At 35.0% G+C, this 12469-nt stretch overlaps 2 protein-coding genes across 3 annotated transcripts in view; one reads left to right on the top strand and one right to left on the bottom strand.

Moving 5' to 3' along the window:
* Nucleotides 1–9862, bottom strand: part of LOC125679217 (telomerase reverse transcriptase-like) — a 66347-nt gene extending 56485 nt beyond the window's left edge. Inside the window, exon 1 of one of the 2 annotated variants that reach the window (XM_048918255.2) lies at nucleotides 9742–9862. The gene's annotated coding sequence lies outside the window, so the exon portion shown is untranslated. Of the gene's footprint in view, nucleotides 1–3597; nucleotides 3752–9741 lie in introns of those variants that run through there. The other variant, XM_048918254.2, reaches the window with a different exon arrangement.
* Nucleotides 2129–10876, top strand: LOC125679227 (epidermal growth factor-like protein 8). The gene is made up of 8 exons (XM_048918276.2): nucleotides 2129–2413; nucleotides 7702–7827; nucleotides 7952–8070; nucleotides 9394–9489; nucleotides 9591–9710; nucleotides 9798–9886; nucleotides 9980–10175; nucleotides 10544–10876. The coding sequence occupies exons 1-8, from the start codon at nucleotides 2328–2330 to the stop codon at nucleotides 10603–10605; spliced, it is 894 nt and encodes a 297-aa protein (XP_048774233.1). The 5' UTR covers nucleotides 2129–2327; the 3' UTR covers nucleotides 10606–10876.
* The last annotated feature ends 1593 nt before the right edge of the window (nucleotides 10877–12469 follow it).

The raw sequence follows: 12469 nt of genomic DNA, 5'->3' as shown, positions 1-12469 counted from the left end.
TAATAGACAAAACGTCATCGATATATCAATTAATGATATTAACAATTGAATTTGATTCGCGCTACAATTCAATTAAAGAGAGCGATAATTTATGTAATGAGCGCATTAAATCCATTGATGAGAGCAATAATTGAATTGATTTGGGCATTAATTCATTTGATGAGAGAAATGATTGATTTAATACGCGCATTAATTCGGCTATTGCTCTCCTCAATTGAATTAATAATATATTTAATTCATTTGAAGAGAGCAATAATTCTTTAGAGAGAGCAACTATGTAATTAAAAATATCTACAATTCAACATATCCACAATTGAAATAATGATCTCTTTAATTGCATTGTTGCTCTCTTTAAAAGAATTGATGCGTATAGAGCACCAAATTAACATAAACTCAAATAATTGAAGATATCTTCAATTATTTGAAGATATCATCAATTCATTTGATGCGCACAATTAAAGAGCTCATCAAATAATTAATGATATCTTCAATTCTGGATTATTGCGCGCATTAATTGAATTGATGATAGAATTAATTCTTCAGCTGAATTGATGCGCGCTTTAATTGAATTAATGATCTCTTCAAATGAATTAATGATATCAACAATTGAATTGATGCGCGCTACAATTCAATTGAAGAGAACAATACTTGATATAATGCGCGCATTAATTCAATTATTGCTCTCCTCAATTGAATTAATGATATCTTTAATTAATTTGAAGAGAGCAATAATTCTTTTAGAGAGAGAAACTATGTAATTAAAGATATCTTCAATTCAACATATCCACAATTGAAATAATGATCTCTTTAATTGAATTGTTGCTCTCTTTAACAGAATTGATGCGCGCATTAATTCCTTATACAAAAGCATTGTAAATAAAAAAGATATTTTCAATTGAATTAAAGAGATCATCAAATTATTTATACCGAGCTCTAAATTAATTATTGCGAGCAATATTTCTACGAAATTGATGCTCTCATCATATGAATTGAAGAGACCAATAATTGAATTAATGCGCGCATCAAATCTATTATTGCTCTCATTAATTCAATTGATGCGCGCATTAATTCAATTGATGAGAGCAATAATTGAATTGAAGCGCGCATTAATTCATTTGATGAGAGCAAAAATTGATTTAATGCGCGGATTAATTCAATTAAAGAGAGCAATAATTGAATTGATGGTATCTTCAAATAATTGAAGATATCTTCAATTATTTGAGTTTATGTTAATTTGAATTGAAGAGAGCAATAATTGAATTGAAGCGCGCATTAGTTCATTTTGTAGCGGTCAGTATAAGAGGGAATTTATACTGCCTCTCTAGAGAGTTAACTTTTCTAGTGGTGTGGTAGAGTGTCTCTCTTGATCCCGCAAGTTAAGCAACGGCGAGCGTGATCAGCACTTGGCTGGGTGACCGCTACACGTTACAATTTGATGAGAGCAATAATTGATTTAATGCGCGCATTAATTCAATTAAAGTGAGCAATAATTGAATTGATGATATCATCAAATAATTGATGATATCTTCAATTATTTGAGCTTTATATGTTAATTTGGCGCTCCATACTAAAGGAAATGGCTATCATTTCAGTTGGTATTTACATGTAAAGACATAGAAAGTAAAACCATTTGATAAAGCGATAAATCATTTAGGATGTAGAATTAAATTTCATCATATGAATTTCTATGCTTCTGCTACCAGAAGCAGGAACACAGCGACCAATCCATCTGTATCCGTGTAAACACTTGTTTTTAAGAGGATATATACCACAAACTTAAATCAGAGGAAATGTCGCTTATGTTTTAAATTTTGTTGTCTTGGTATTTGCTCCAGTCTACCGTAATTTAGAAGAATCTTAAACTAAATGTACTGTATTCTCATGTATACCAAATTTTTGTTTGTTGGGGGGATGAGTACACAGCCTAGCCTAACAGAAGTATTATATATGCATTGGTGTCTCATTTTGATTGAAACATATAAAAAAAAAATGTCACATTTTTCAAGCCTGGAATACCCCCCTCCCCATAGAATATCACTTATAATCTAGATTCATTTATTAAGTATCATTTTACCTATATATAGTACAACTAGACTGATGAAATCATTCGAATACTTGTAAGTGGTCTCAAGGAATAGCTACGCTGGTACCGATCTTTTAACCACGCGGGTTTTTTTTTAATTACTACTCTACTCCGTACGTAATGTGTATATAAGGTGCAGCAACGACCCACGCGGTCACATGTATACAAAATTCAGGACAGGCGACATTTAATCAAGAAAGATAGAGAAGGATATTTAATTGTTAGTCACGAGGTGGGGTAAAAGATGTCGAATTTTGGATTATTTGTTTTCATTGTGTTTTCAACACACATCATATACTGTCTCCCTGGGAAGACCATGCATTCTGATGGGTAAGTAGTCTGAAAACTAGTGTATAGAAATCTCGTATTTATTTATTTTTTAGTCAATAATTCTCAGTTTATGGTACCCAGGCCTGCATCACAGTCATGTACGTATACTTGTATCACGATTACAAGTAAATACATGTATAGCATTAAATATGAGGTGTATATGATATGACTTATATTGAAGCCAATTTGGGGCCCTTGTAGGTGGGCATACAATAAAAAGCAACATACAAAAGAAGAAAGTCAAAATTGATAGTTGTAACATGTTGACATTAAAAAATATAACGTACATAATATATCAAGAAAAATTAAAGTTATAGACTGGGATATGCACACCATATACAGTACAACAGTTTCATGAAAAATGACCCGATCAATGAATATTTAAGATATTATCCCAAAAAAATTCTAACGACAGCCTTCTCCCCGGGAAATCCTACTGTATTCACATGTCAAACACCCTGTTTATGTCCCAGAGAATAATTTCCCTCTGTGTAAAACATACTTACTCTAAATTAGTATTTGAAATAACGCACAAAATGATTTTTTTTGTCCGTTCGTAAAACGTGTCCACTGGAGTCTCCCGGGTCAAAATCTACTATAAATCACGGGGGAGAAAAGTCATAATCCATAATAGTGTATTTTAACGTTTCCTTCAGAGAAATGTGAAATATTCTTGCACTCTGTTTTTAAAAGAGGTATGCCACCATGTATAAACATTCATCTAGATACAAGGCGTAGCTGTGTGTAAAAATGCGTAATTCAGTCACGTAGAATCTGGAAGGGGGGGGGGGGGGCTCACCACCTTTTTGACAATGACCATTATTTGTTATTTTACAATGTAAATCAAATAATATAAACTGGGCAAGTCCCCCCCCCCCCACTATTTTTAACAGTAGTAATGAATATGAGACACGTATAATAGAGGATTCTAGACCGACACCACCACCCCCTCCCCCACGAAGTAAGATTTTGAACTTCAAGCAAAGAATCTTCCGGGTTTTTTTTATTGGGGGGGGGGGTGTTTTTGGTTACCTGTCAAGAAATTTTGAGAAGCCAGCTTTCTAATTCCCCCCCCCCCCCCCCCGAAAAACGATGCAATTTTCTAATAGATGAAACAGAGTGGGAAACTGGTAATGGTAAAATTGTACTTTATAACTAGATCAGAATTTCTTCGAAAAACTTACTCCAACGGGAGCTTTCTGTGCTAGTGTGGGTCCTACCCCAGAGCCAGTTTTCCAGTGTTAATTCCTGTAAGACCGGCGTTATTGTGTATTGTATTTTTATAAATCGGAATACATGTGAAGCCACCTCGTTTGAATACATGTTTGTCATTCAATAACAGAAAGATCAAATGGTACCGGAAATACAAGGCTACAGTATGTGGGAGTGCATACTTATAGGTCCTCGTTAAAATACTTTTGTTTATGAATAGAGTGATAAGAAATTATGGAACGTGTTGATTATGTAATTTCTTCAATTGCTGTTTTCTTTCTCAGATTGCCAAGATACTGCCAGTAGTTTCAGGCGCTCGCTCAGTATCTTCCCTATAGTGGCGTGAATGTCGTTGCAATAAAAATCATTACACACTATCAAACCATTTGTATTTCATTTTATGTAATGACATACTTTTCTAGCAAATGACCAAGCGATTGTAAGAAGGCCAGTTAGTCTATTAGGACTGGCCCGAGAAAGAAGAAACTAACGTAATAATGTATTATACCTTCGAAAGGTATTATAATGTGAAGTGAAAAGTCACGAGTAATAATGCAGAAAAAAAGCTGGCATGGTAGATACTATCGTTTTCCGCTCAGTATGGGGCTGTAGGGGTACCACCTAGCTGGGGCCTCCCGAGGTTGAAGCCACATTTCTGACTTCTCTATAGCTAATGGTTTAATATGGGGTGATCGAATGAAACAAAACTGATAAAGGGATAGAGAACAACAAAGTCAAACACAGAGAACCCTTAAAAGGGGTCACATAGGCCCTTGAGGGTAATTGAGCTTAACTGGAAGTACATGTGTACATAATTTTACATACTGTGGGTCACAATGAAGGTTAATAACAACGTAATCGTTTAAGAGTCCACAAAAGGAGTATGCAGGCAAGATAGGGGATCCCTGGAACATAATATTTAACGTACACTGTTTATATACCTTTCGTTCACATTATTACGCCTTCCTCTCGCGTTACAACACCTGGATCCGCGTTATTACGCCTTTGTATCTTTGCTATGCGTTATTACGCCTCCGTTTTGCGTTATAACGCCTTTGTTTTGCATTATTACGTCTTTTAAATTCGCGTTATTACATGTACGCCTTTGTTTTGCGTTAAATGACGCCTTTCATTTGTGTGATTACGCCTTTGCTTTGCGTTATTGCGTTCAGGCCTTTGATTTGCATTATTACGCCTTTTGAATATTTTAAAATGATCTTAATCGGCTTTCGTACGATTGTGTCCTGTATTCATTTATTTTTTATGTGTGTCTGGGTTTTTGTTTTTTGTTTTGTTGTTTTTTTTTAAATTTTTTTTTTTTTTTTTTTTTTATTTATTTATTTGTTTATTCATTTTACACATTTCAAACTGTTTACTCTGTGCAAACCCTTGAAAGCTCCAATGTGTTGATTTCAACTGGATGGCAATTCATTTCATGTAAAAATCAAAGGTCAGAGTGCAGGGACTATGAAAATTAACATGGAATGCTTTGTGTTTTTCAATTTCTATTAGGAAGTATTTTTGATATGTCGATTTTTATTTCATATAGGAATAAAAAGGAATCACTGTCTGGTTTGTTGAGTATGTGAAGTGATTAAGAACAATGGAACACGTGCTAGTTTCTTCGGAACTGCTTCACAGTTTTGCAAATTATCACGATTTCCATTGCAGTCAATCACCTCACACTTACCCGACAAACTACACAATGATTCTTTATTTTAACAGCTTTCTGAAGGATATCGTACACCTCTATTTTTTCCTTCCATGCATGATAGAATTAATATTTTTAAATTTGACAAATTCGAAACATTCAGGGTTGTTTTTTCTCTCTGTAAAATTGTATGTAGGAAAAACATTCATGAGTCAGTTTATATCATGAAAGTTTATCCTATAATGTGTCTTACCATGTACACTAATTGATTGTAATTAGTAATCGTTGGAAAACAAGTATTCGTATATGGACCAATTTGGTTTGGAGGACATTGTACCCAAGTTAAATATTGTCATCAACACACTGTAGGTCACTCTCTGTTAGGTCAATTCATGTATGTGTGTGACACAATCAATTCAAACTACAAACGTGAATTCCATTTATTACGAAACTGAAGCCCCTTCCTTACCCCCCCCCCCCCCCCCCCTCTCCCCTCTCCCCGACTTTATCTGTGGAGACACGCGGAAAATTCAGAAATGAAAATCATGATTTTTTAAATAAGAACTTATCGGTGCTTGGATTCCATGATTAGACTGATGAGGTCTGCTTGCCATGAAAACAAAGCATCCGAAACGGGTTGATTTTGCGCACCAAAGACTCGAGAAGCCCGTTTTCACTTTTATTATTAACCTTACAACAACAAGCAAGTTCTTCATTGCAATACTGAAATAAATGTAGCAGTATGACAAATATTAAAGGGGGGAGGGAGGGGGTCTTTAAAGGCAACCATATAAAGTCAAACAGACGACGTGATAGCTGTGCAATAGTCAGTCAATCCCTTCATATAATTGACCAATAGTCAGTCAATCCCTTCATATAATTGACCAATAGTCAGTCAATCCCTTCATGTAATTGACCAATTGAAAGTAAATATGTACTGTTTTGAACTCAAGATTTGACAAATCTGCGAGAAGACATTGGTTCCTCGTTAGATGTAAGGCATATACAAGTTATAGAAATAGGATAATGTGGTTTTATGGAATGCTTTGGAGTTTGCACTTAACCTTGTGGTTGAAAGTTGCACAATTGTTAATATAACACGTCGATAACACCCAGTGCCCCGGTAGAGATATGCCCCATAAATTGAAGTATGTCACCGAACGACCACTTACTGCTGATTTTAATTAGTTCAAGTGGCATTCTCTGTTATATCACAGAAGTGTCTTAAGGTCACGGGAGTCGTGTCTAGAGGTCACGGGAGTCGTGAATTTGTATGCTTTACTTACTCTCATACTTCATGCAAAAACACAGCTGTCACAATTACTGAATTTGTTGTAATCAGTTGCTAGTTGTAATTTAATGTATGGCATTTAGTAAATTCTATACAGTCTATAACGGTTTATCAGTGAAGATAACTCCATCTGTGTATTCTCTTAATAGAGCAGTGACCTTTCAACATGAGGCATGTACATTTCTACAACGAAACAAGATGAATGATTGAATATATATATCACATATATATATATATATATATATATATATATATATATATATATATATATATATATATATATATATGGAGCCAAATTAACATAAACTCAAATAAATGAAGATATTTTTAATTGATTAAAGATATCATCAATTCAATTATTGCGCGCAATCATTGAATTAATGCGCGGATCTTGAATCCATTGTTCTCGTCAATTCAGTTGATGCGCGCATCAATGTGGTGAAATTAGAATTATTGCTCGCAAAATTTCATTCGTGGCTCGGTATAAATTATTTGATGATCTCTTTCATTCAGTTGAAAATTATCTTTGATTATTTATAACGTTTTTGTAAAAGGAATTGAAGTAAACATCAATTCTTTTAAAGTGAGCACTAATTCAATTAAAGAGATAATTAGGTCAGTTGTGGATACATGAATGTTTAAATCGAAGATATATCCAATTATATAGTTGCTTTCTCAATACTTATAGCGCGCATTAATTGAATTGATACGCGCTACGTTTCGATTGAAGAGAGCAATGATTCAATTGTTGTGCGTATTACCCTTAGTAATTGAATTGATTGGTTAATCGGACAACATACTATCTACTGGCAGCATGTGGACAGAATTAAGTATCATCGTCACAGAGAAGCAGAGTAAAGTCCTGCGGCTCTTTATTGAGCTAATTTATACGACACAAGTAACGAAGAATATGTGGCATGTTAGAAATATAGGAATTCAAACAATTTCCTGAAAAAGTAACGTTCGTAGGACCACTTAGGCAACACTGTTACAAATGTACCGCAAAATACACAAATTTTGGCGCAAATGAACTGTTGAAAAAATTTTTCATTCACTTAAAAATCCCAGAAGACATTTGAATTACCTCCATACTTCGTAGTTGTTATTAATTAGCCTTTCCTTCGTACATTACAGAAGACGTGTTTGCAGATACCACGGTGGTAAAATAGAAATGGTACCTACCCGGCAGTCTTATAGAAGACCATTTTACGACAAAAAGATGTGCTCGAATGACAGTAGTACTTGCATCAACTCCACAAGGTGCATCCATTTTTCTCATCTTTGATAACTTTTTGAAAAGTTCCAACAATTCAGGAACTCCAACTTTCATATTTTAGGTTCTTTTGAAAGTATTACTGGTTTCAGGTATATAAATTCAATTTAGGGTTTACATGCGGATAGTGTATCGGACGGTGTTTTACAAACGCGTGGTACAAGGGGAGCACAAACGGTGTTGTCCGGGATGGACGAAGAAAACACCAAGAGACATGGCTTGTTTGGCGCGTAAGAAAGGATATAACAAATATGTCCCCATCTAAAGAAATAAAACATTACAGAATATTTCGTCCCTAAAATCATCTTTATGGAGTACCAAATTAACATAAACTCACATAATTCAAGATATCTTTAATCATTTGAAGATGTCATCACTTCAATTTTTGCGCGCAATACTTGAATTGATGTGCGCATCAAATCATTATTGCTCTCATCAATTGAATGCACGCATCAATTCAATTAATGAGAGCAATAATTGATTTGCTCTCATTGATTCAACTGAAGCGCGCATCAATGTGGTGAAAGGTGATGATAACGAACAGTGTCCAATCTCATAAATTCCATAAGCAATACAAAATAGATAGTTGCGCAAACACGGACCCCTGGACACACCAGAGGTGGAATCGGGTGCCTAGGAGGAGTAAGCATCCCCTGTCGACCGGTCACACCCGCCGTGAGCCCTGTATCTTGGTCATGTAAAATCAGTGTGCCATGAACATTATTGCTAGCAAAGTTTTATTTGGAGCTCAGTATTTATGATATGATCTGTTTAAATCAATTGAAGATATCTTTAATTACTTGCAATGAATTTGTATAAGGAGTTAATGCGTGCATTAATTATTCTAAAGAGAGTAACAATTCAATTAAAGAGACCGTTAAATCAATTTTGGATATGTTGAATTTAACAGATTTCTAATTACATGCATATAGTTGCTCAATCTAATTAAAATTAGATGTTAGATCCGCCCACATACTGGCTACACAACGTGTTGCGAGTATGTGAGTGGATCTAACATCTAATTTTAATTAGATTGATAGTTGCTCGTTCTAAAAGAGTTTTTGCGCGCATTAATTGAATTGATGCGTATTACAATTCCAATGAAGAGAGCAATAATTCAATTATTGTGCGCATTAATCGAATTGATGGGCGCATTACCTGAATCATTGCTCTCTTTGATTGAATCGTAGCGCGCATCAATTCAATTGTTCATATTATCAATCCATTCGAAGAGAGCAACAATTCAATTATAACGCTCATCAATTCAGCAGAATAATTACTGCTATTGACACCTCAATTAATGCGTGCAACAATTCAGAACTGAGGATATTAATGATTTGAAGAGGTCTTTAATTAACTGAACTGTTGCGCGCGTCAAATGAATTAATGATATCTTCAAATAATTAAAGATATCTTCAACTATTTGAGTTTGTTAATTTGTCACTCCATTTATCTTTCTTTATCTTTGGTGAAATCTACATCTACGATATAAATTTGAGATCAGACTATTTCAAGAACCCTCGGTAATGCTAATATATCATCATATTTCGCAGCAATATGCAGACACGGCTGCAAGAATGGTGGGATCTGCGTGGGGCCAAACAAATGTGAATGTCCGCCATATTACACAGGCCGTCAATGTCAACACGGTAATATAATCATGAAAATTCTCGAGTGTTGACTCTGGACATTGTTCTTGATCGCTGTTGCAAACCAGGTGAACTGAAAGTAAATGTGGTTTTTGTTACAGACTTGGATGAATGTTTAACTGGACGAAGTAGCTGCCAGCAGATTTGTAAAAATACCATTGGTGGATATGAATGTGGCTGCTTTCACGGGTTTAAATCAGTTGATAAATACAAGTGCGAGTGTACGTAATTACATTGTAATCATTACATTACCCACGCCTGCTTCTGACAAACGTCCATTTTTTCACATTTTCTTTTTCTTTCAACAGTTTGTCCTTTATGCATACAACCTTTAGAAGATATGATGAACAAAGTCAATTACATGCAAGGTCGACTTAACGAAGTAGAGAAAGAGAAAGTACGATTTTATAAGAAATAAAAGAGAAAGTTCAGACAATTTGTTCGAAATTTCTATTTTTGATTTGCTAAAATCTAAACCCGTTTCTTCTAGGAAGAGATGCGCGGAAACTTTTCGGTTCTGGAGAGGTATTATAATGACGCTATGTCCCAAGTAGAGGAATTAAAATCCGCTTCGTCACACACAACACCACCAGCACTGGCCACTACCACAGAAGACCCGTATGACTTCGACATCATTTCCTCTCTCAGTGATCAGATTTCCCAGCTAGAAGAGAGACTTGGGTCATGTAAGTGCATTCCTTTTCAATACAATTTGGGTCCCTGTCACTGTAAGTACCCTCTACCACTCTCAACTTTTTTTTCTTCCAAGAGAAAGAAAATTTTAGTACATGCACATTTAATGCTGGCTAATTGATGAGTGATGTTAAGTGTATAACTTTCAGAGCCAAGTTGATCCTCTTGTTTCTGACATCGAGAATGTCAAGAAAATGTTTCCTAATTAATATCAAACTTATTATTTGTTTTTAGACTCTTTGAAAATTTTATGTGGAACTCATATAGCCTGTTTCTACCAAGACTAGTCCTGAGTAGCATTCATTTTCCTTAAGACGTTCTATAAACATCAAAGTTAATTTTCAGTTAAAATTTGTTACAGGTGACTGTGGGAACAGAGGTCAAAGGGGAAGACACAGATATGACAGACGTTGGTCAGGATGAAACAATAACTTACATAATGTAAATTCAGAATCCCCCACTTTGTGTTATAACACCCAAATGAACAATGTTTACATGCAGTCCAATACATGTCTGAATGCCACAAATCAGCATAGGATACTGCATTGACGTGAAGAATACAGTAACACTTGGAGAAAACGTTTTAAAATAAGCAATGTTTGCTGTTTAGATCAATTATGTATGTGTTATGTGCAATATATAATTATGTAAATAAAATCCATGATATGTTTCAAAATTTTGAATCCAAGGGCAATAACTCTGTTTTTATTGATTTCTTTATCAAATCAAGTAGACTTTACTTTTCTCAGACAATTTGTATATTTGTATGGAAACAGTTTCATGAAATTGTTATGAATGCTATTATATTGTTATAACCAGTTTTTGTGAAATTTTGATAAAATTGCAATTTTCTGACGTCGAGATATGATTCTGTTTATGCATATCTCGTATCTTAACAAGAGACCCACAGGTCTTATCGGTCACCTGAGTACTAGTTAAAAGTATCACTCGTCCCAAGATCTAAAAATCTAAAAAAAAAAAAAAAAAAAAAGAAAAAAAAAAAGAAGTTAAATTCTAATTCAGCAACAGCATAAAACAAGATGTAATCTTAAAACTTAAATGCCCTCAAAAGTCATATACTGAGAGAAGGGTTTACATAATATGATATATGTATTATCATTAAACGATATGACTAATTTAGACCCACCCTAAAGTCAAAACCGTGAGGTTGCTGTATCAGTAAACATAAAAAAGTTAATCAAATGATAAAGACAATAATCACTGTAATAATTTTGGCTCCACCCTGGAACCAAACCCTTACCCCCTAGGATCATGAAATTTACAATTTTGGTAAAGGACTACCTACTCCTTTTAAATATCCATTTAATTTCAATTTAGTATCAATAGCATTACAAAGCAAATATCATTTACATGTTTTGCACATGTACACTATATATACCAAGCTTGACCCTACCCTGGAGTCAGAACCTCTACCCTGGGGATCACGAAATTTACAAATTTGGTGAAGGCATTTCTGCGCTATGTCATTATCATTTAGTTTTTCTTAAAAGATATGCAGTTGTAGAGAAGACTTTTGAAAACTGGTCAACGTTTTCCCTGTCCCTAAGGTCCCCAGGAGTCCTGAAATTTACAATTTATGTCCTCCTTGTCCCAAAGATGTTTCATACCAAGAAGAAGTTAATTTATTTTATTGTTCACACATTTATTAACTGACCACTTTAGCCCTACCCTGATACCAAAACCCTTACCCCTGGGATCATCAAATTTACAATTTTTATAAAAGGATTACCTGTTCTTTCTAAATATCTATTTAGTATCAATAGCTATTTACCGGTAATGTTTTACAGATAAACACTGTATACCAAGTTTGGCCCCGCCCTGGGGGTCAGAACCCCTACCCCAAGGATCATGAAATTTACAATTTTGTTACAGCCCTTCCGGCTGTACATCATGATGTATTTAGTTTTTCTTACACATATGTGGTTCTAGAGAAAATGTTTGAAAATTGGTCAATTTTTGCCCCACCCCTCAGGCCGCAGGAGACCTGAAATTTACATGTCCCCCCTGTCCCAAAGATGCTTCATACCAAATGTGAAAAGAAGTGGAAAAGTATGTATCAAGAAGAAGTTAAAAATGTTGAATTGTTAACGGACGACGCACAACGACGGACGCAGACCAACTGCAGTAGGTCACCCGAGTGACTCGGGTGACCTAAAAATTGCGATGACCCATGTTACGGCACGTTTGGTCGCCTTGGCACGTTCAGTCACCGACGACCAGTTGTGCCGTATGTTTGGTCGCCGGCGACCATTCGTGCCGCACGTAT

The sequence above is a fragment of the Ostrea edulis genome, chromosome 2, assembly GCF_947568905.1.
Source record: "Ostrea edulis chromosome 2, xbOstEdul1.1, whole genome shotgun sequence".
NCBI lineage: Eukaryota > Metazoa > Mollusca > Bivalvia > Ostreida > Ostreidae > Ostrea > Ostrea edulis.
Note: the sequence above shows the minus strand (reverse complement) of the source record. Positions and strands in the feature narration are given on the sequence as shown.

Coding starts and splice junctions, on each gene's coding strand:
- LOC125679227 (XM_048918276.2), top strand. CDS start 2,328: ATGTCGAATTTTGGATTATTTGTTTTCATTGTGTTTTCAACACACATC. Junction 7,828..7,951: donor ACTTGCATCAACTCCACAAG/GTGCATCCATTT, acceptor AATTCAATTTAG/GGTTTACATGCGGATAGTGT. Junction 9,887..9,979: donor ACGAAGTAGAGAAAGAGAAA/GTACGATTTTAT, acceptor CGTTTCTTCTAG/GAAGAGATGCGCGGAAACTT.